Below are 24,981 nucleotides of genomic sequence, written 5' to 3'. Positions count from 1 at the left end.
ATAAATATTTTGTTGAAATGTAATGGAATAATCTCTAAGAGTAACAATAAAGATAAAATTTATAAATTTCAAATGTATCCCATTACCATCCCTATATATTATTCTCACGTCCTAAATAGCCAGAATAAATATAGAAATAATATCCTAACCACATTATTATCAAAGTGAACAAAATAGAGTAAAAACTACATTGACAATTGCGTGCTTATGGCTGTGGAAATTTGTCAATTTAAGTCACTAATTATAAAAGTTATGATATTAGATCCTCCCTCATCAGTAAATTTTATTGGGAGAAAAAATACTTGAATGATCCAAGAGTTAGCATTGCATGATGATGGACTGATGGTGTCCAAAGAGACCATGACTAGTTTTAGGGGCAAAAGGCAAGAAAGAATTGAACACATTCAGTGGATTCAAGTACAATAACATATATATATATATATATCAGATTGACAACTTTGGGAGAAAATCACAAAGGAAAACCTGAATGCTCTCAGAATTTTTTAGCTTGGAAATGGTCTCAGGTCCAGTTGATTATATATATATATATATATATATATATATATATATAAATCCGTATGCATGTACAGAAACTACAATAATCATGTACAGAAACTATAATAATCGGTGACAGCATCAAGTAATTATCCTTTGACATTTGAGTTCAACTCCAATCTTTGCATTAGCAATAATTCCTCCCATGATGCCTGTAATTAAGAGGCAAGTTTAATCAACCATAAGCAGAATATAAAAATGGGAAGAGGTATTCATAGAACCAACAGCAGAATAACAAAGAAAAAGACCCCTTAACACAAGTAGTACTAAACTAATGATACAAACTTCTGCTTGGACCTGTGATTAATTAATAGACACATTTTATTTGTCATTTGCATGCACTTAAAGTATGCACCCATATAAATATCTCAGCTCAGTCACCCTATATGAATCACTATGAAGGATGCTATCCAGAACTTTAAGCAGCTGGATACCTAAAAGGTCTCTCTTAAATAACACAGAAAAGAGCATCAGAATGCAGACAATGGTATTACAGCAAGTTCTAACACACTAGTAAATTTTGCATTTAGATCATTGTCCAAACTGGCCAACTGCCGACTCCAAAATGTTTGTTTCCATAACTTCAGTACTATGTTCAGAGAACAAGGATGAGTATTCAAATAAAAAGGGACAAACATCAATAGAAGGGTGCTTGTAAGGTCATTGGTACAACACAGTACTTTTATGAAGCTTGGATAACTTAAAATGTGAGTATGCATACACTAGAGGACTCGTAAAACTTGCTGAAATGGGGGAGGCATGAAGACTTTCAAAGGTCAGCTTGCTTGAACAAATACCATTCCATGATTACACCTTTCCAATATACTAATATCCAATCTTGGAAAGCAAAGGCTACAGATATACTGCTAAAATGAATGATTGCCCCAAAAGATCGTTACAATGCTAGTTTCCTTGCAAGCCAGTTGTTGAGGAATCCAACAGCAACTCAGACTGGTATAAATCATCATCCACTTCCTATCGGATATCATGGGCCACTGAAACTTTAATCCAATGCCAAACATCCCCAAAAGCAAAGTTGATAAATCAGAGGCTATATGATGATCCAACCCTCCGCTTAATTGGCTCTAAGAAACAAACAGATGAAAAGGAAAAGAGGGAGAAAAGTTTAGGAAGGAATTACACCAGGCATTTAAATCTTGGCGTGGTTGCATCACTTTTAACGCAACTCGAGCAAATCCCACTGATATAAGGGTGGGAGAATTAAACATTGGAATGCATGAGTTGTTGACAATTTCCCTTCAATACAACCAAACATAGAATGGACTACAGAAACAGACAACCATACGAAATGAGATATACAGAAAACCCATTTTCCCATCAGTGGTTAAGATCCATTTTGTGATGCTAAACAAGGATCTGTAACAGAAGTACTCAAACTGCACAAGCAAATATCATAACTGGTTATGTGCAATCAGAAGAAACCAAATATTTACACTCTCATAGAGTTTGTGCAATGGCTCCAAACTTGCTTCCAGATTTTGGAAAGTTTGAGACCTCTCCTCAATTTCTGAAATATCTACTGCCTCCTCCACAAACCATTTGCCCTAAATCAATAGAAAAATCCAAAAATCCTTGAAAGTACAAGTCAATAGAAAATTTTTTTGTTCTATTAAGCTTTGAATTCTAATATAAAGACATGAAAGAAGTCAAGATAATTTTAAGGGAAAAAATCGCTTTTCTCTAGATGCTTGATGAATAAAAAATTATGCTCATCTTAGTGTATGTTTAGACTCTTAAATTCTGTTGATAATAAATGAATTTTTAGGAGCCTCAAAGTTTGCATTTTGATGTCTGGCACTGTCAAGCCTCCCACATTTGCATAATCCATCAAGGAAGATGGCATACTTGGGTATCTGATGATCTAATCCATCAACTTCCATCTTGTGCAAAAGCTGAAGTGCTTACACAACATGGGAGTTCTTGCATAAGCCATCCAATGTGTGAGCTTTTGAATAAACCATCCAACTCTGTCCTCCAGTCAAAAGAGTACGGATACATGCAAGGGACTGACTTATCATTTTTCCTGCCTGATCCACATTTTTAATCTAATAGTAACATGATTTGCTGTGTTTTACATCGATATCTCTGCAATATCTAATTCTTGCAAGGCTACAATGAACTAACGTCTGCTAAGTGTTTCAGTAATTCAGAACTTTCATGTGGTTAATAAGTGTGTGACTGAAACTTGGAAGTTAATGGCCTTAATAGAAGAATGATCTTTGAACCTTAGTCGTCCTAGTCTCTTGCAAACTTTAGGCACCAAAATCAACCAAAAAACACTTTGTAACCTGCTAAAATTTACAGAATGCGATTTTCTCACAACGACAGGAGGATAAAACTTTTTGGTGTTAATGCTAATCACACTTTCCCTGATCTTTCCATCCGTGAATTTAGGGACTTGCGAGCGGATTTCATGTCCAAGGCTATGGGAGGGATGTATATGGGAAGAATTGGAATATGCACTCAGGCAGAGAAGACTCAAAAAAAGGGCACTCTAGTTTAGTTGGAGAAAGTGAATTCCACAGTATGACGACTTTCATCTGCAACTCCTGTTTTGTTGTCACTTAATTAGATTTTTCTGCAACTGCCATGCCAACAATGTCGGAATATGATGATAAATGAAGCTGCAACTTAGTAACCCCAAATGCTAATTACATGGACAAGCAATCATATATAAAGTATTCATATTTACGAAGGATTCGAACAGACAACATGAGCATCAAGAAAGTTTAAAATTAGGAATAGAATTTTGAGAAAGTGACGCGAGAGGAATGATAAAAGAGTACAAACCATGACTAGCATTTAAAAAAGGCAGGCAGCCACTCTTTTCATCTGATAGTAATAAGAGAGCTTCAACACACCGTCCCTATCACTCTGCAGGTATTAAATCTTCAAATCTCTAGAATGTGCTCAAAGAGTGCTCCTCCAAGGACTGTTGATAAACTTTTTGAAAACCAAAAGGACAGATACTGACAATACAATCAGCAGCAAATCTACATCATGTACCTTTGGATGATTACGCATTACGAGTCAAAAAAGCAGCGGAATATCAAGAGATCCCAAATGGAGCCAACTAAGGATAAGGCCCCCCTCTCCACAATATTTAGACTTTACACATTTTTGGAGCAAACTTCTCAATTATCTTAAAAATAGAGGGATCGTTTCCACTATCTCTGTATGAATCTAGTAAAAACGAAAAAGTAGACAAATGAAGTGAGAATCCTCTCCTATCCATTTCATCAAAATAAACCACTGCATCATTAAATTCACCAGCCTTTAGAAGTCCATGAGCAATAATATTAAATGTAATTAGATCTAGAATGCAACCATTTTCTTCCATTTTCTTAATAAACACTTTGGCTTCCTGTAGTAATCCTTCTGAAAAGAGGATATTTATCATCGTGTTATATGTTGTAACATTAGGATCCAATCCTTTAGAAGAGAGACTATAGAAAAGATGCCGGGCGCTGTCAAGCTTCCCACATTTGCATAATCCATCAAGGACGATGTTGTACATTGATATCTGACAATCTACTCCATCAACTTCCATCTTGCGCAAAAATTGAAGTGCTTCCTCAGCATGTGAATTCTTGCATAAACCATTTAACAACACGCAGTAAGTGTGAAAATTAGGTTTTAAGCCAGCAGCTCGCATCTCGTCGAAAGCTTCTATTGCTGTAAGATACCTCCCGACACTAAATAAACCCTGCAGGACAGTGGTATAGGTAACAACATCAGGTGTTAACCCTTTATGTCGGATCTCTTGGAAGAGATTCATGGCTGCTTCCACTTTCATTTTCTTCATATAGCCATGGATCAATATATTATGGCTTTGAACATCAGGACTAAGGCCGCTAGCAGCCATTTTATCAAAAACTCTCCTTGCCTCACCCATTCGCCCCTGTAAACAGTACCCATCCATCAATGCATTATAAGTGACTGCAGTAGGATTCTGATTTTGCAGAATCATGGCAGTTAAAACCTGCTCTGCATCTGCTAACTGTCCTTCCTTACATAGTGCATCAATAAGAATATTAAAAGTAACAACACTTGGAACAATATTATAAGCCTTCATCTCAGTAAAGAGCTTTTCAACGTCCTTCCATTTACTTAAATTGCACAGACCCTGGACCAAACAAGTGTAAGTGATGACATTGGGGGCAATTCCTTTCTCAATCATCTCGTGTAGAAGGGAGAGAGCTTGATCCATCATTTTATCCTTGCACAACCCGTCGATAATAGTGCTGTAAGCAGCAGCATGAGGCCTGCACCTTCCTCCTTTTTCCATGACTCTAAGGACTTGAATGGCCATGCTAGTGTTCCCAGCCTTAGAAAGCCCATCTATCACAGTCCCATACGTAATTTCATTAGGTATGCATAGCTTTTCATATATTATTTTCTTGAACAATGCTTGTGCCTCATGAATTTTGTGTTCCCAAAAGAGTCCTTTAAGCAGAGTATTAAAGGTGGCCGTATCGGGCAAAATACCTCGCTTGAAGAAGCCACCAAATATAGAAAACCCAAAATTCACTTTACCCAAGAAGCAATAACAGTTAATCACAATATTAAGTGTGTATTCATTAAGCGGAATGCATCCTAACTCAGCCATATCTCTGTAAAGAGAAAGAACCACCAAATATTGCTTCATCTTAACAATACGACCCAGCAATTGAGTGAAATGAACAACACTAGGCAGAGGTCTCATCCGAGCCATGTGCTTGTAAAAGCCCAGAGCTTCATCAAGATTGCTGATACTATCGATATTACTCCTCAATCCCCAAGACCCGGAACGAACACTACTGTCAGATTTAGGGTGATGATTACTAACTGTACTACCAGTACTATAGGCATGAGAAGCAGCAGAACTAGAAGCTGACTGTGGGTTTTGAATAAGGGTGGAGTTTCTTGGAGAAAGAAATGAAAGAGTACCTCCTGCCCCTGATTTGTGGCGGAGATGAGCATCACAGACGACTGAGAAAGGCCTTTTCTTCATCTTCTTGCTGGTCTTCCCGTCCGAGTTCAGCTACAAAAATTCCCGAGGAGCGGAGAGAGGAGACTGATAGGTCTCTTCTTCATTTGTGACTCGTTTGTTTTGACAAGATTTCTAGCATAGGTAGCAAATTGACAAAACTATCTGTCTTTTTTTTTTTATCCTGTAGCAATAAAATGTAGGGAACTTTTTGATACTGCAATTACCTAGCAAATTAGGAGCACATCAAATGGGCATTAGAAGCAAATGTGGCTTATTTGGATTTCTTTCGCTTTTGAAATCCTGATGACTGTTGCCTTCCTGCTGTTATCAATAATATTTTTAATTCTTTATATTATAACTTGTTCTAATTTACTACAATATCTTTTATTAATTTCCTCTCTGAATTGCGCTGATTATAACTTGTGTTTCTTATTTTATCTTGACAATCCTAGATTTGGAGTACCAATCAGCGCAAAATTGTAAAAGTACTTATCTACTGCAACTTCTCTTTATTGTACGCACATATGCTCCAATTTGCCTTTTTCCTATTAGGTTTATTTTAGTCTTAATTGTTGCTCTGTGACAGGTGCCGAACCTGTGCAATAATAAATACCTACTCGAGAAAAATACAGATTTTGTATATAGCGGTGAGTAGGGTCGAATCCACAGGGACTGGGGATAATTCGTTTCTTCTAGAGTCCAAAGTATGGGGGGTTTTGGATTAAATGCTAACTAAATAAATTAACTGCAGAAAATAATTAATTAAAAGAAATGATTGGGGAAACTCTAGCCAAGGGTACACATCAGAAATGGTTCATGCAACTGATCATCGATTCAAATATAATTCCAACATTTATTAATAGATTAGTTATAGTTGTCATGCACGTGATAAACAACCAACCTTTCCTTACTTTTTCGATAGTTAAGGTACGACCGTTAACTATTTCTCTAACCCAAAAACAACCCTAGGTACGACCGTAGGATTTAATTTCTAGATTGCATTAATAATTAGAAAGGCCCAATCCTAACTAATAAACACGCTACGAGGGTTTGTTTAAGTTAGATCGTATGCTCCTCTGACATAAACCCAATTACGCCAGTTGCTACTGAGATAAAGATAACGAACAATTACGGATTCAATTATCCCTATTTAGCAAAATAGCCTATGTGAATAATTAAATATTGCGCATCTATTCAATCACTCACACGAGCTATAGCAATTAAAAGCAGGAAACCTATAAATACTAATAAATTAAGGAAGCAATTAAAATAAATTAGATCTCACAGTAATTGTTGAACCAAATCTTCAGTTGTCCCCTTAACTAGAAAAGCTTAACCACGCCTCATGAGAAAATCTCCCCGTTGGGGAATATTGTCGAACACCTGGCGTGTGTCAGAGGCCAGTCTAAGGAAAGAAAGAAAAGAAACTAAAACTAAACTAAAACTAGAGATGTCCCTGCTACTCTACGTTATCCCTATTTAAGCAACAAGAGGAAGATGACTAAAGGCTATCTAGGTGGTCCCCACACATGTGGACAAAGCCCTCCAAGTACTTCTTGTTCCAAGTCTCTTTCTCGTAGCTTTCTTTTAAGAGCCCAAATGACTAGATGCTTTCCACTAGCTTGTGGTCCCCCACCAATTCAAGGGCCCAAGAATTGAAGCCCTTAGAAGTCTCCCTATTCCCATAAAAGTCCCTCCTTTTTGGTAATTTTCTGCTTTGTTCCTGAAATTAAACTCCAATACCAAATATAAGTAAATATTAATAATTAAAACAATATTTGGCAAGAATAAAAGGGGAAATTAATAATAAAATTACTAACAATTAACACCCTATCAATTCCCCCCATACCTAAATCATGCTTGCCCTCAAGCATGGGAACAACAATTGAACACCAAAATTTGACCATGGCTGTTACTCCAACTATCGTATTGCCAAGACACCAAGAAAATCATATATCAAGCGACACAGGTCAAGATCCAAGAAAAATCACCCCGGTTAGCATCTAAACTACCAACTCCTCCAATTTAAAGCAAACTAATCTAAGGAAAAGGAATGGTTGCTCACATTTATCAGTAAATGGTCCAGCTATTAACCAAAATCTCGACATTAAGATCACAAACCGGCAAGCTGAATTATTCACATACTAACACAATCTTTATTTTATTTTTTTCCTTTTCGTTTTGTTTTTGTTTCTTTTCCTTTTTTTTTTCTTTTTGAATAACAAAAGACTTAGTCTATAGCCCTTAGAACCTTTTGACGCGAACTCCAACATTTGATAGATGGAGAAGCCCGGTTACTCAGCTCCAATTGCTACGGGACCACGCACTCATAATAACTACTACCTTTTGACGCGAGAATCGACACTTTAGGTGAAGATCTCCGGTTACTCAGTAGTAACTACTAGCGGAGTACAGTCAACTCTTATTTATATCCATATAGCACGATATCTAAAAATAACACAAAAATAACAGCAGCCAGCCTCAAATTTCCAGACATGGAGAACTAAAATTAATAATTGGACCAATTCACATGAAAAATGCCAACAATCATTCCCTATGCCTAGAAAAGTTAACCAAAAATTGAAAAGTTAAGCAATTATTGATATTCACCAAAGAGATGTTCCTGAACCCAACCACATCAACTTGATACTCTTTTATTTATAATACTTGGCAATAGCATAATTAGAGGCAACAATCCAACATCAAAACTTGGTATTCATATGAAGAGCTGACCACTAGAAAAAAGAAAAGAAAATAAACGAAAAAGAGATGCATATCAAACTTAAAACAAAGGAAAAACACCTAAAAATCGAAAATTGGAAATACTAGCACCCAAACTGATCCCCCCACACCTAAATCACACATTGCCCTCAATGTGATAAATAAATAGTAATAGCAAGGCGAAAGGGCAACGGAACTTCCCTGAAAGTCGTCAAAATAGGGGCGGATCGGGCGGGAACTGAGGAGCAGGACCTGCATGGTGCATAGATGCTGCCAAATTCTGCGCCATGTGAGGTTCTAGGTGTCCTAGACCTAGAAGATGACCATGGCCTCACCATTGGTTCTAAAGATCACTCCACTTGACAAGAGACAACAATGGCCAACAAATAATGGAAACAGGAAATTCAAAGCAATAAGAATTGAAAAGCCAACCCAACGAATAAAATGCACAATTCAACCACCCAGAGGTCATACAAATACCCCAACACTTATAGCAAATGCAATCAATAAGTACTTATGGACCCCATGTAGTCAAATTCAGAATTAAGGTCGTCCAAAGTGCAACAACTGCTCCAAATACCCCAAGTAAGTCAATTAAAGGCAACCGACTTCAACAAGCAAATGCAAACTGCACATTCATGCCCCAATTCAACAAATAAACGCAGAAAAGTAGCCACAATACTAGAGCACAGCTCCCAATAATGCAACAGAACAGCAACTCAAACAAACTAGGAACTGTGCTAGTGTCTTAATAAATCAACAACTTTCAGCAATTAGACACAATCGGACCCAATATCGTAACAACTGTCTCCAATTGGACAGTCAATTACCCACTTCAACCTGCTAAAATTAGCAATTGACCCAAGAAAATGGCAACTCCAGCAACAACAGTTCAGAAGTTGGACAGAAACAACTCAACCACAAATGCCCAGTAGTCGATTAGGCAACCAATAACACAGGAGTAACAAATATTATGTAAACTACCCTCACCAGTACCACTGGTGCATGCATAAGGAAAATTGAAATCAAATGGCCAACCCAAGACATGTGATAACGCCAAACACACCACTCAGTACCACTGAATGGCAGAGGGTAACACGGGACCCAATTGACACGTAACTCCCAAATTACCCCCAACAATTTCCAAACAAATAAACTGGCACGAAAGTCATCAAATTTATCCCCCAGATGCAACAGAAATCTCAAGTAGTCAAAACCCAATAAGCACAGGTATCTCCCAATTCAAAAGGGTAATGCACAATAAATGGCCCACCAAATTAGCAATGTAAAGTCCTGAGCAATTTACGCCCAACAATTCAATCAATACCAAAAAAACTGCCCCAAACAATGTAACAGTTACACTCCACGGGCAAGGGATGTCCAACCAATTTCACTCGAGCAAACTATAAGCAGTGCTAGTGTCTAAACAAATCAGCAAATTTCAGCAATTAGACACAATTCCACCCAAAATCTCAACAAATGTCCCCAATCGGACAGTCAATTACATATGTCAACCCACTAAAACGCCAATGACCACAGAAATTGGCAACTCCAGCAAACTGTCCAATGTGAATATAGCAATTTGAACCACTCGGCAAACTGTCCCCAATAATTCAATTTAGTTCACCCACAATCGATAAGTAATGAAAATGGTAACCACACAAATTATGCCCCACAGATGATGGCAATTAAAACAATTAGAGAGCAGCAAAGTAGACTTCGGTGAATTGCAAGGGTTACCCATGCAAGCGAGATAGTAAAATCGATATTAAGGGTTGGGAAGACTAAATACCGACACCTGGACGCCTACAAGAAGCGATGGCGCAGCGAAGGAGAGGCGGCGACCTTGGGGTTGCGCGAGGTGGGTGGTGCTTGATGGTAGCAGCGGCGCATGAGTGGAGCTAAGTGGAGAGGCTGAGGATGGCAGTCTCGCGGCTGTGGGCTCGCGAGGTGGGGCGGACAACAGCGAAAGGTGGCTGAGCGGCGAAGTGGAGATGAGCTCGTCGTGGGCTGGACGAGCGCCGCTGCGGGAGAGGAAGAAGGAGCGCTGGCGGCGTTGGACATGGCAAGGCAGAGGAGAGAGGGAGAGCTGGTGAAGGTTGAGCGAGCTGGTGGAGGCGCGCGGCAGGGAGATGGGGGACAGCAGCGGCGGCGGCGGAGCTAGACGTGCGGCAATAGAGGAAGAGCCGGGAGCTGCTGCAGAGGTGGGAGCGAACTGGAGGGAGGCGCAGCGTCTGAGAAAGCGGCGGCGCAATGGTCGCGCTTGGGCGTGCGGCTGTGCGAGATTGTGGCAGGGAGAGAGAGCAGAGGAAGCAGGGGCGGCGGCGTTGACCAGGGAGGTGGGCGAAGAAGAAAGGAAAAGGGGAAGAGGGACAGCTGCGGGGAAGAAGAAAGAAAGAAAGAAAGAAAGAAAGAAAAGAAAAAGAAAGAAAGAAAGAAAAAGAAAAGAGAAAAAGAAAAAAAAATTTTTTTTTTTTTTTTTTTTTCAAATTTTCAAAATTTGAATTTTTGAAGAAAAAGAAAATGCCTTTTGAATTTTTGAATTTTCTCAATGTGAAATTTTGAAACTTTTTTTTTTTCCATGTTTTGGGTCGTCAAGCACCGCGTGGGCATGCCAAGATTACAAAACATTCACTGACCTCAGGAGACCCAAACACCGCGTGGGCACGCCAAGATTGGTGTTCGTCCTCTGATCTCAGGAGACCTAAACACCGCGTGGGCACGCCAAGATTTCACTTCCTGATCACAGTGGAGAAAAATATCAAGACCAACTACTATCCAAATGAGAAACAATAGAACGAAAGAATTGAACAACTAAAAATAATAAAATCAATATTTGGGTTGCCTCCCAAAAAGCGCCTTTCTTTAATGTCTTTGGCTAGACATTGTTATGTCTTGTTCATGGAGGATAAAATCTTGTGGCTCGCTTCAATGCTTCATCTTCAATATGATCCTGGTAACCCTCATAGATGGAGTAATCTTTGAGCACACGAGCTACGGGCTTCCATGGACTAGTAAATGGTGCTAAACAAGTCAACGATAATTTGCATTCTCCATTCACTCCTCCATCACATGCATTCTTCGGTTCAAGATATTTTTCCATTGCCACTCTTAACTTATTCCTGTCATGAAATTTCAAATTTTCTGGTATAATAAAATCAATTTCAGTAACAGGAATTGAAGAATAGGAGTCAGGAAAATATTGATTAAGGAGTGGAGAAGATGTCACCGCATTTGGAGATTGTTCACTGGATTCATTCACTTGAATGGGTTGCGGTTGGGGTTCCATTTCTTCCTTTTCGGCTTCTTTTTCAACTGCATCTGTAGATTTCTCATTTTGACACTCTTGCATCTCCTCATCACTAGTCAAGCAAATTGCACTCTCATTTTCTTCTAGATCAACAATGATTTTCAAGGGCAATTCTTCCATTTGAGAAACCCATCGATTTATTTTGGATGTCAATAGACATAGTTGATCTGCCAGATAACTCATTGCATCCTTCATCATCTCATTCCTCATTTGTGTCTCCTGTTGGAATCGGTATGTATTAATAAATAATTCACCCAATTCCTGAAAAGACATACCTGACATGGACGATGGTTGTTGAGACTCTTGCTGTTGAAAATCCATTGGCCCGGTCGCATAATCAAAATTGGAATTATCCCACCATCCTTGATCATACCCGTTTGAATAAGGGTCATACTGCGTTTGATATTGGGGTGGAAAATCTCCAAAAGTATCAATTGGAGCACTTAGATTATCTTGAAATGCGGGGCATGTGTCAGTTGAATAATCTGAGTCAAAATAAGTTTCACAATTTGCCACAGCCCATTGATCATTAGGGAAAACATGAGTCTCATAACCCCATTCAGGAACAAAGTCCAGTCTATCATCAAAATATGGAATGTTAGCAGCCATAAAAAATAATAATAAAAAAAAGAAAAAATAAGAGAAAAATAAATTTTAAAAAAATGAAAACAAGATAAACTCAAAAAGAAACAAATTAATCAGGCACCAGTCCCCGGCAACGGCGCCAAAAATTGACAGGTGCCGAACCTGTGCAATAATAAATACCTACTCGAGAAAAATACAGATTTTGTATATAGCGGTGAGTAGGGTCGAATCCACAGGGACTGGGGATAATTCGTTTCTTCTAGAGTCCAAAGTATGGGGGGTTTTGGATTAAATGCTAACTAAATAAATTAACTGCAGAAAATAATTAATTAAAAGAAATGATTGGGGAAACTCTAGCCAAGGGTACACATCAGAAATGGTTCATGCAACTGATCATCGATTCAAATATAATTCCAACATTTATTAATAGATTAGTTATAGTTGTCATGCACGTGATAAACAACCAACCTTTCCTTACTTTTTCGATAGTTAAGGTACGACCGTTAACTATTTCTCTAACCCAAAAACAACCCTAGGTACGACCGTAGGATTTAATTTCTAGATTGCATTAATAATTAGAAAGGCCCAATCCTAACTAATAAACACGCTACGAGGGTTTGTTTAAGTTAGATCGTATGCTCCTCTGACATAAACCCAATTACGCCAGTTGCTACTGAGATAAAGATAACGAACAATTACGGATTCAATTATCCCTATTTAGCAAAATAGCCTATGTGAATAATTAAATATTGCGCATCTATTCAATCACTCACACGAGCTATAGCAATTAAAAGCAGGAAACCTATAAATACTAATAAATTAAGGAAGCAATTAAAATAAATTAGATCTCACAGTAATTGTTGAACCAAATCTTCAGTTGTCCCCTTAACTAGAAAAGCTTAACCACGCCTCATGAGAAAATCTCCCCGTTGGGGAATATTGTCGAACACCTGGCGTGTGTCAGAGGCCAGTCTAAGGAAAGAAAGAAAAGAAACTAAAACTAAACTAAAACTAGAGATGTCCCTGCTACTCTACGTTATCCCTATTTAAGCAACAAGAGGAAGATGACTAAAGGCTATCTAGGTGGTCCCCACACATGTGGACAAAGCCCTCCAAGTACTTCTTGTTCCAAGTCTCTTTCCCGTAGCTTTCTTTTAAGAGCCCAAATGACTAGATGTTTTCCACTAGCTTGTGGTCCCCCACCAATTCAAGGGCCCAAGAATTGAAGCCCTTAGAAGTCTCCCTATTCCCATAAAAGTCCCTCCTTTTTGGTAATTTTCTGCTTTGTTCCTGAAATTAAACTCCAATACCAAATATAAGTAAATATTAATAATTAAAACAATATTTGGCAAGAATAAAAGGGGAAATTAATAATAAAATTACTAACAATTAACACCCTATCACTCTGATATTTATATAAAGAATAACAAAATAGTACAAACAAAAGTAAATTATTATCTCCCCTCATCTATGAATTTTTTAATACATAAGGGGTGACAATTATATTATAAAACATGTCAATCAACGGGAGCTAAGAGAGGTTTTTGAAATCACAAGGATATTAAATGATATTAAGGCAAACCTCGAACGAAGTTTGTGAAATTATCCCAATAATCAATAAGTGAAGCAAAAGAAGCATATCCATAGCGCCTTGTCATGGTTTTGGTAATTTGCCGTTGATTAATTCAAGTAGCAGTAAAAGTTTGTTACCGAAAACACTACTAGTTATAGAAGTTAGTGTGCAAATTGCAGTTTACCCCTGAATTTTTGGAGAAATCACACTTTATTACCATGAATCATGAAGATTTGCACTTTACCGCCCATGAAAGCTGGTCAAATGTTTAGAAAAGTTGCTCTACCCAAACTACTAGTACAATGACATTAATTGTTGTTCTTCAATTATTGTCGAAAATACCTATTTGGATTGCTATTTTTAGGAGTTTTTGATAAATAAAAAAAAGGTACTGTAGTAATTTGATGTATATGAGGTAAAAAAGTTGTTGAAAAATATTTTCACGAAAAACGAAAAAAATTTTCTGTGAAAAATCACAATCCAAACAAGTGTAAATTGTTATTTAGCATTATAAAAGCAGTTAATCACTAGTTCTAATGTACTTTAATAAAAGTCATACTTAAACATAGAAAAAACATGCTTTTTTTTTAATATACTCAATTATCTTGATGAATGACAAAAAAATAATAATAAATTCAGTTTGGACTGAATTTGCTAATTTTTTAAGGCAATTTTTATCAGCCAAATGATAATAACATTCCATGTAAAACCGCAGCACTCTAATCTTCTTTTATATTACTGAAATCAACACATATGCCCCTCATTTAGTATCGGTCACACAACAATACCTTTCTTTCCATCCCTAAATTCTCGCCAGTTCTATTTCTTTCATATTTACCGACCACCTCAATCACTTCCGTTAGTGCAAACTTATACCCAATTTCCTAATCCTAGCAGCCAAAACTCCTCCCTCCCTCCAATCCCCAGCCCACAAAACAATATTTACTTTCATCCTTGGTTGATACGTTTACCACTACTACTATTAAAATTTAGAAACTCCCCATGAAGGTGCTGTTTTTTTCTCTATGTTTGCTGCAGAGTCAATGTACGTAGGACTAAGCGTATTACATTCTATTGCAAAAGTTTAGTGCTTAATTAATTTGTTCAATTTGACTCTTGTTTAATTTCTTGCATAATTGCAATGTTGTCTCTAGGAGAGATTAATATAATTGTTGAACCTCGAGTTTATGGTGAATTATTTAAAGAGAGATTAATAAAATTGTTGAACCTTAGGATGGTTTACATGTAAAATAGATGCTTTGTTGAATTCATAGAATCCTCAATTTCATAGCGCTATACCATGAATTTCAACCTTATACGAAGATCATAGGATGTTTTGAGCATTTTGAGGTGAAAGAAAAGGTTGTCCTAACCTTGGCTAGTTACAAGGTTGATTGAGGGTGAACTTTAGAACAATGCGTGTAGTTGTCTAAACCATAAAGTGTGCAACAAAGAAAAAAGAAATTGCTTGAAGGATAATCTTATAAGCTTGGAGGCAAATTTTTCAATTCAAACAATATAAAAGAAAGATGGAGGGTCTAAAACTTTTTTTGAAGTGCTAATATCTTCTACCTTGTTTTTAGTCTTATCAAGTACATTACTCTATAAAAGACATATCCTATCTTGGTACACAGTAAATATCTTAAGCGTGATTAAGCATATCCACATCTTTTTAATATAGCAAATAAATATAATCATCAATTTTTGGAGATATTTCATTTGTTATCTTGTTTTGAAATAGACAATTCAATAAAAGTGCACTTAAACAAAAAGGAAAAATAACTTTGAAAAAATTGCCCAACCAAAATAAAAGGGTTTTGCATACCAAATTGATTAATCCATCTAGGGAATCATTTGCCTTTTATTCTTTGGGACCAAAGACATTAGTATTGATACTTTATAATTTTAACAAGGTATTAAGACAAAACAAGGATTTCACAGTGTGATTAACCCTAAAAGTAATTTCAAGCGCCCAAGTTGTTAAAACTATTAAACTCCTCTGTAACTGTAATTGTATTGGAAGATAACTATTCTTAGATTGCATGGTCATGCACTGATGGTGTCAGATGACACTATTCTTTTCAATGACAGCAAGTGGAAAAAAGAATCCCTGAAATAAAGACAGATAACAGATAATGAAATAGTGCTACTACTGTTGTATGGTGCTAGCACGAGTTTAAGCATTACAAAGAGAAGGGAAAGTAGAAAGCTACTACATCACAGATTCAGTGGTGTTTCAAAAATATCAAGTGTGTTCAACTAGATTTTGCTTTGCTCTAATCCTATGTGCTTTCATTCTTTGACGTGCCTGTTCTGATATTTCTGTTTGTCCCATTCTTGAATTAATGCATCCCTGTAATGAAATAGCATTCATCAGGTTCCATCTTCTTTTTCCATAGGCAACAAAGTCATTCCATTTCTTACCAAATGTAAAGCTCTTCATTCCATTTCCTACCAAATGTAAACAGAACTCAACAGGCATCAGGCTGTCAAACTTTCACTCAGAACACATGAACAAACCTAAAAGAAACAGACACCAAGAAATGAGTGGTAGCAGAAAGACACAGGCACAGAAGAATGCTCTGAAAGTTTGGATGCGCAGACCACACTTCAGCATTTTTTTTTTGGGATCAAATTTCACGGCCAATCCAGATCTGTGATGATAGCATACTTCAGCGCAACTTCAATTAATTAATTCACCACTCACTAAGGTTACAAAAATTACACTCTTCCTACTGTATTCACATGTAGCAATACTGTCATCATTAGCGATAGAATCAAATAGTTATTGTTTGAGTTCAATCTTAGCATACCGAAACTTGCTTCTGCAGTGCATGTGATTAAGAGACAAACTTAAAGAACTAAAGCAGAACATAAGCGTTGAAAGAGTTATTTTAAAGAACCAACTGCAAAAAAGGAAAAAGTAGAGACTGTTAGAACAAGTCAAACTGAAAATAGTACAAATTTCTGCTTGGGCCTGTGATTATTAAGAGACATTTACACTGCCCTCTTATTGAAGTTAGAATGTTCACCATGTTTAAATATTTCAAGTCGAATATACTACATTGAGTATCTGAATCTCTATCAATTAAAAACTCAACAACTTTGTATGGCTGGATACCTAAGATGTCCTTAAAAAGGACAGAGAAGAGCATCTAAAGAGCAAAATCAAATAAAAAAAGGAGCAAAAAAAAGAGTGAAATATCCAGAGATCCTAAATGGAGCCAATTAAGTATAAGATCCCCCTCCTCCACATTTAGACTGTTATTGCACATTTTTGGAGCAAACTTCTCAACTATCTTAAAAAGGGATGGATCATTTCCACTATCTCTGAACAAATCTAGCAAAAAGGCAAAAGTAGATACTTGCAGTGAGAATCCTCTCTTGTCCATTTTTGCAAAATAAACCACTGCATCATCAAATTCGCTAGCCTTGATAAGTACTTGGACAATAATATTTAAGATAAACAATGCAATTACTATATGGTATAGACGATAAACTCAACATCTTGATGCTGCTCCATTGAGCAGGTCCAGTATATTAGAGAAGCGTTTTTGGTATAATAAAAGAATAGAAGATGATGTAGGCCAGAACTTTGAGCGACAAAAGCAGCCTCTTTGCATCCAATGGCTTTTGATTATGCTAACAACTAAGTAAGCTTCTTCTACAATCTCTCACAAAATTCAGAAAAGGAAAGAGAAGCATTTTTCGTCTATAATAGAATAGAAGATGCCGGAGGTAACAACTAAGCCAAACTTACTTCTATCTTCTCCACTCACAGATAACTACGGATGATAATTTCTAAATATTCCAGCATGCTTATCACCTCATTCTAGAGAAAGGGAGCAGAAAGCTCAGAAGTGTGCCTGCAATGTGTATCAGTAGCTCAGAAAATTCCCGTGGGGAAAAACCCTCAGTAAAGAAGATACAAGGGAATTGAAGTTTAATAGTTTAACCATAGCTGCTCTTCAACCAGAACAAGCGGATTGAGAGCTGCTATGCCACGACTGCCCTTCAGTCTTTGGCTGGAGGGCATCCTTTGCCTTCCACAAGGTGCATCAATAGTTCACGACTTGAAAATGGTTAATAAATGTGTGACAAAAACTCAGAAGTTAATGGCCCTAATACAAAACTGTTTGGACCTTAATTGTGCTCGTGCTTGCAAACTTAAGGCACCAAAATCAACCAAAAAACACTTTGTAACCTCTAAAATTTACAGAATGCAATTTCCAATTATCACAGGAGGTAAAAACTTCTGGGTGTTACGGCTAGTTACACTTTCTCTGATCTTTAATCCGTAAATTCAGGGACTTGTGAGCTAATTTCATGTCTAAGGGGAGGGCAGGGATGTATATGGGAAGAATTAGAACACGCACTCAAACAAAGAAGACTCGAAAAAATGGCAGCCAAGTTTAGTTGGAGAAAGTGAATTCTACAGTACAATGACTTTCATCCACAACTCCTGTTTTTTTTTTGGTCACTTAATTGATTATTTTGCAACTGCCATGCGAACAATGTCTGTATAAGAGCAATTAAGCTGCAATTTAGTAACCCAACAAGAAAATTACATGGACAAGCTATCATGTATAAAGTAAGCATACATAAGAGTGACTCAAACAGACAATGTGAACCATCGAGACAATTAGGCATAAAATTTTGAGAAAGTGATGAGAGAGGCGTGATCACAGAGTACAAACCATGAAATGCATTGAAAACGGGCAAGCAGACACTCTTTCATCTGATAGTCATGAGAGAGCTTCTAACACATTGTCGCTTACCACCATGCAAGTATTTAATCTTCAAATCTCTAGAATATGCTCAAAGATTGCTCCACCAAGGACTGTTGATAAACTTTTGGAAACCAAAGGACAGATACTGACAACAATGTCAGCTGCGAATCTACATCATGTACCTTTGGATGATTAAACGCAAGGAGCCAAAAAAAGCAGCAGAATATCCAAAGGTCCCAAATGAAGCCAATTAAGGATAAGATCCCCCTTCTCCATTATTTGGACTTCCATTACACATCTTTGGTGCAAACTTCTCTATCACCTTAAAAAGAGAGGGATCGTTTCCACTATCTCTGTATGAATCTAGTAAAAATGAAAAAGTAGACAAATGCAGCGAGAATCCTCTCCTATCCATTTCATCAAAACATACCATTGCATCATTAAATTTGCCACCCTTAAGAAGTCCATGAACAATAATATTAAATGTAATTTGATTTGGTGTGCAACCATTTTCTTCCATTTTCTTAATAAACTCTTTGGCTTCCGGCAGTAAACCTTCTGAAAAGAGGCCATTTATCATCGTGTTATATGTTGTAACATCAGGGTCTAATCCTTTAGAGGAGAGACTATAGAAAAGATGTCGGGCACTGTCAAGCTTCCCACATTTGCATAATCCATCAAGGACGATGTTGTACATTGCTATCTGACAATATACTCCATCAACTTCCATCTTGTGCAAAAATTGAAGTGCTGCCTCAACATGTGAGTTCTTGCATAAACCGTCCAATAACACACAGTAAGTGTAAAAATCAGGCTTTATGCCAGCAGCTCGCATCTCATTGAAAACTTCGATTGCTGTAAGATACCTCCACACACTAAATAAACCCTGCAGGACAGTGTTATAAGTTGCAACATTCGGTGTTAACCCTTTATATCGGATCTCTTGGAAGAGACTCATGGCTGCTTCCACTTTCATTTTCTTCATATAGCCATGGATCAATATATTATGGCTTTGAACATCAGGACTAAGGCCGTTAGCAGCCATTTTATCAAAAACTCTCTTTGCTTCATCCATTCGGCCTTGTAAACAGTACCCATCCATCAATGCATTATATGTAACATTATCAGGCTTCTGATTTTGCACAATCATGATTTTCAGCACCTCCTCTGCACCTTCTAACTGTCCTTCCTTACATAGGGCATCGATAAGAATATTATAAGTAATAACATTTGGAACAATATTATAAGCCTTCATCTCAGTCAAGAGCTTTTCAATGTCCTTCCATTTACTTAAGTTGCACAGACCCCAGACCAAACAATTGTAAGTGATGTCATCCGGGGCAATTCCTTTCTCAATCATCTCGTGTAGAAGGGAGAGAGCTTTATCCATCATTTTATCCTTGCACAACCTGTCGATAATAGTGTTGTAAGCAGCTGTATCAGGCCTGCACCTTCCTCCTTTTTCCATGAATCTAAGGACTTGAATGGCCATGCTAGTGTTCCCAGCCTTAGAAAGCCCATCTATCACAGTCCCATACGTAATTTTGCAGGGTACGCATAGCTTTTCATACATTATTTTCTTGAACAATCCTTGTGCCTCATGAATTTTGTGTTCCCGAAAAAGTCCTTTGAGCAGAGTGGTAAATGTGGCCGTATCGGGCACAATACCTCGCTTGAAGAAGCTACCCAATATAGAAAACCCAAAATCCACTCTACCGAAGAAGCAGTAACAATTAATCACAATACTTAGCGTGTATTCATTAAGCGGAATGCATCCTAACTCAGCCATATCTCTGTAAAGAGAAAGAATCACCAAATATTGCTTCATTTTAACAATACGACCCAGCAATTCAGTGAAATGAACAACACTAGGCACAGGTCTCATCCGGACCATCTGCTTGTAAAAGCCTAGAGCTTCATCAAGATTGCTGATTCTGTCAATATCACTCCTTAATCCCCGAGACCCATAATGAACAATGTTGTTAGGCTTAGCCTGATGATGATTACTACTTTTAATACCAATAGTGAGGGCTGCAGAGTGAAAAGCAGATTGGATGGGGGTTGAATTTCTTGGAGAAAGAAATGAAAGAGTAGTAAAAGCGGCAGTAGTAGCGGTACCTGAGAAGGCCCTTTTCTCATCTTCTTGATGGTTTTGCCTTCGGAGTTCAGCTACAAAATCAGAAAGTCGCAGCTGAGGAGACGAGTGAGGAGCCAAAGACGATGAAGCTTGTCGTCCCTCTCAGGTTTTGTGATTAATTCATTCTTTTCTGGTTTTTCATTTTGTATTTTTGGTTTCTTTTTAGCCTTTTTGGTTTATTACTCTGAGATTGATATTTTTGCTTTTTTTATGAAAATAAAGTCAATATTTTAATAAAACTATATACAGACACATGAGCATAAACTTATCACAGAGTGAATTAATATTAAAACATGAAATATTTTATAATAATAAGGCCAAGTTATTGCGGACACATATAATGTCTTTTTTTTTTGTCGAAATCTGCGAATGGATCCGTGGCACTCAAAATGAAAAATCCTTATTTTGATCACCAATTTATTAGAAAAATGTTATTTATATTCCCATTTTGTTATTCATACTTTTACTATTATTTTAATCATCTAATTTTTATTTATTAAATTATGTAATAAAATAAATAGTGAAAATGCAAAGAACAAAAAATAGAGTGTAAGTACCATTTTCCTTTTGCTCATTCCATTTTAGACCAAAATCAAATAAAACTTCTCCCACATCAAAAGGTTATCCTCTTTTGTTATTTTTAATTCTACATTAATTACAAAATTCTTACGTCATAAGCACTTTACTTAAAAAACACTTGTTAACATATTCGGAGGAAACAAAACACTTGTTGACAGATACGATGAATGGTCAATTAGAAAAAAAAAATCCAAGTATCTATTAGTTATGACATTTAATAGTTTAAATGATATCAAAATTAGTTTATAACATGCACACATGTATCCTATTAATCAATTCACTAAATTCAATGAGTGTGTTTGGATAGAAGATTATTTAAAATAATTAATGTAATATTTTTTGTGATATGATATATGAGAAATAAAAAAAGTAATTGAAAAAATAAAAAAATATGTTTAACTAATGCAAGCAAATTATTTTTTTTCGAATCATTCGCATCCAATTGTTTAGGATGTATCCTTTGTGATGATACTTCATCATCATCATCATCATTCGCAAACTATTTGTACTAGTTTGCCTTTTTTTTCCCTTTAAATACCATAACATGATAACATATGATAAACTCATCTCTTATAATACTCGTTTATTTGCCAAGTGCTAGCACTTTCTGTAACGTATCAGCCAAAAAATTTTTTAAAAGAAAAGAAAGCATGAGCTACATCACCACGAGCGGGGAGACCAGGCAATCAATCAGCTCCACAATCATAGGGAAAACCACAGAAAAAAGAAGCCCCGTTGTGAAACTAATAAAATAAACTACCAAGAGTGGGGATTGGAACATAGAATGAGAAGAGAAGAGAGATAAAATTATTATCTTTACTGATCAAAGTACTTCATAGTTACAAATGAAGTAGGATTCACCCCTATATATAGGCGATCTAAGATAAAAGGTACATGAACCCTATCAAGTACTAATATATGAATTTAGTATTTCAAGTACATCTATAAATGACATCATCCAATATACCAATGAATCTAGGGAGAATACATGTATCTATCATCTTGAAAATACAAACGGACATCTACATCTTATAATCCTTCTTGAGAATATCAACGGACATCCACATCTTATCATTAATATTTCATAACACTTCTCCTTGGATGTCCATTACACAAAGAATATGTCTCGTTAAAACCTTACTAGGGAAAAATCCAGTGGGACAAAAACCCTAGTGAAGGAAAAAGAGTACACTATTCTTGTGTAATAATTTCTCCCCCTGAAGTAAACATTATATGAGATCTTTTAGCCGATGCATTCCAATATTCTTCACCAGTTTTTCAAATGTAGCAGTCAGCAATGCCTTGGTAAACAAATCTACCAAATTATTATCCGATCGAATTTGTAGCACATCAATCTCACCATTCTTCTGCAAATCATGAGTAAAGAAAAATTTCGGTGAAATGTGTTTCGTCCTATCTCCTTTAATATATTCTCCTTTTAATTGAGCTATACAAGCTGCATTATCTTCATATAAAATTGTTGGAGGATTTTTCTTCTCGGAGGATAACCCACAACTCTTCCGGATGTAGTGGGTCATTGATCTTAACCAAACACATTCTCGACTGGACTCATGAATTGCTATTATTTCAGTATGATTTGATGAAGTGGCAGTTAAGGATTGTTTTGTAGAACGCTAAGCGATGGCTGTACCGCTACAAGTAAAGAGATAGCCAGTTTGAGATCGTGCTTTATATGGGTCAAATAAATACCCAACATCAGCATATCCAAGCAACTCAGGCTTAGATTTATTTGAATAAAACAAACCAAGATCAATTGTTCCTTGGAGATAGCGAAAAATGTGTTTAATACTATTTCAATGTCGTTTTGTAGGCGAGAAACTAAATCTTGCTAATAAATTCACAACAAATGATATATCTGGCCTTGTACAATTAGCAAAATATATAAGCGTACCAATTGCACTGAAATATGGTACTTCAGAACCAAGTATCTCTTCATGTTCCTTTTGTGGCCTAAAGGGATCCTTATTAGGATCCAATGATCTGACGATCATTGGGGTACTTAATGTATGTGTCATCATAATCAAATCCAGACCTTTGTGAAAAATCTTGAGTTACAAGTCTTGCTTTATATCTCACAATTTCATTCTTTTCATTTCTTTTCCTCACAAAAACCCATTTATATCCAACTGGTTTTACACCTTCAGGTGTTTGGACTACAGGTCCAAAAACATTCCTTTTAGCCAGTGAATCTAATTCAGATTGTATCGCATCCTTTCATTTTGGCCAATCATTTTTATGCCGACATTCATCAACCGATCTAGATTCATGATCCTTATCAACTTCTTTAATATCAACTGCTACATTTCATTAGACTCCAATTAACTTTTCTATAATTTCATTCTCTTCAGGAGTTGGCTCTTCGGGAGCTGGCTCTTCGGGAGCTGGCTCTTCAGGAGATTAAATTTTGTCATGACAATTATTTAATCTCCGGAGATATTTGAAATCAATTTATACCTTATATAGATGGGCTGGCCTTTATTTGTAACACTTGTGCATGTCTTTCAGGGACATCAATTTTAACAAGAGTATTTCCTGCAGGAATAGTTGATTTAATGACTCTTCTGGAGTCGATAAATATAACTTTCTAATTCACATTATTTCGTATGAGGATCGAGGAAATCCAAATTTTATGATTTTCTTTTGGTTGATCTTTTCCTCCTCCTAATGTCGACAATCGTAGCTCATCAAAATAAATAAATTATTCAATAGATCACTCTTCTGGGTGATGCATCCCGACATAAATTTCTTTTGGAACCATGTATAATATAAAAGGGGTATGTATAAATACTTGTCGACATTTAAATATTCTCATATATTCATTAGGATCAGTAAACTTCTGGTTTACTACAGGTGATGATTATAAAGCAAATGAGAATGAAAATAACTATATCGATAACCATTTCTCACTCGAATGATTATTATGATATAATTAACCTTTATTTCACTTAATTTCTAAACATGATCTCTATTATTGTCTCATTTAATGTCTCAATTTGATATCCATTTTGGCGAATATCTCTAAAATTCAAATAAATTTCTTCGAGACTTGGGAGAGAGTAGTGCAATATTTATGACAATTTTAGTTCCTTCAAAGAGAAATAGAGTGGCTCTTCCGAAGCAGCGCTCAATTAATTTTGTACTACCATTGATGGTATTAACATTTGTCTCTCCCATCCCCAAAGAAGAAAAATATCTTTTATTTTTTAATATAGTGTGCATAAAAGCACTATCAATGAGACAAATGTTATCATCACCATTATATAATCCCAAATGTTTGCCATCCAATTCTTCTTCAGGAAGAAAATAAACAAAAATAAACATGAATAAAAGATGCGAGAATAGATATTTGCAAAGTAAATTGATAAAACTAACAACATATCAAAGTAATTGACAATCTAGCAAAACTAACAACACATCAAACATCTAAACAAATATTAAATATATGATCATTTTGCATCTTCAGGATACTCACTCAAAGGAATCAGCAATATCCAGGTGTGTCATGTCAGCATCATCTTCATCATAAGCATCCTTTTGATCGATAAAATATGTCTCGACATTTTTAATTTCTAACGCCCAAGTCGTTAAAACTATTAAACTCCTCGCCTGTAACTGTAATTGTATTGGAAGATAACATTTACTTTCCAACTCTCCAAGATTTAGAATGCATGGTGATGCACATGCACCGATGGTGTCAGATGACACACTATTCTTTTCAATGACAGAAAGTGGAAAAAGGAAAATTCAACATGTTCCCTGAAATAAAGAAAGATAACA

The 24,981-nt window shown here is 36.5% G+C and overlaps 2 protein-coding genes across 2 annotated transcripts; both read right to left on the bottom strand.

Moving 5' to 3' along the window:
* Positions 1-565: 565 nt before the first annotated feature.
* Positions 566-5,628, bottom strand: LOC113775978 (putative pentatricopeptide repeat-containing protein At1g12700, mitochondrial). Its single transcript, XM_027321040.1, has 2 exons — positions 3,367-5,628; positions 566-707 (listed from the first exon to the last, which is right to left on the bottom strand). Exon 1 carries the CDS (start codon positions 5,567-5,569, stop codon positions 3,680-3,682), a length of 1,890 nt encoding a protein of 629 aa, XP_027176841.1. The 5' UTR covers positions 5,570-5,628; the 3' UTR covers positions 566-707; positions 3,367-3,679.
* Positions 5,629-17,371: 11,743 nt separating this feature from the next.
* LOC113773890 (putative pentatricopeptide repeat-containing protein At1g12700, mitochondrial) lies at positions 17,372-23,195 on the bottom strand. Its single transcript, XM_027318491.1, has 3 exons — positions 23,096-23,195; positions 20,586-20,693; positions 17,372-20,498 (listed from the first exon to the last, which is right to left on the bottom strand). The coding sequence occupies exons 1-3, from the start codon at positions 23,193-23,195 to the stop codon at positions 18,718-18,720; spliced, it is 1,989 nt and encodes a 662-aa protein (XP_027174292.1). The 3' UTR covers positions 17,372-18,717.
* Between the last annotated feature and the right edge of the window lie 1,786 nt (positions 23,196-24,981).

The sequence above is a fragment of the Coffea eugenioides genome, chromosome 6, assembly GCF_003713205.1.
Source record: "Coffea eugenioides isolate CCC68of chromosome 6, Ceug_1.0, whole genome shotgun sequence".
In the NCBI taxonomy this organism is placed as follows: Eukaryota; Viridiplantae; Streptophyta; class Magnoliopsida; order Gentianales; family Rubiaceae; genus Coffea; species Coffea eugenioides.
The sequence above is the reverse complement of the archived record's forward strand: the minus strand, read 5'-3'. Positions and strand labels throughout refer to the sequence as shown.

What these genes read in the sequence shown, in the direction of transcription:
- LOC113775978 (XM_027321040.1), bottom strand. Translation starts at nt 5,569, where the DNA reads ATGAAGAAAAGGCCTTTCTCAGTCGTCTGTGATGCTCATCTCCGCCAC.
- LOC113773890 (XM_027318491.1), bottom strand. Translation starts at nt 23,195, where the DNA reads ATGATCGTCAGATCATTGGATCCTAATAAGGATCCCTTTAGGCCACAA. An exon ending in ACCATATTTCAGTGCAATTG is followed by an intron (nt 20,694 to 23,095) that starts GTACGCTTATAT and finishes AGGGACGACAAG; the next exon opens with CTTCATCGTCTTTGGCTCCT. An exon ending in TGAGAAAAGGGCCTTCTCAG is followed by an intron (nt 20,499 to 20,585) that starts GTACCGCTACTA and finishes TTCACTCTGCAG; the next exon opens with CCCTCACTATTGGTATTAAA.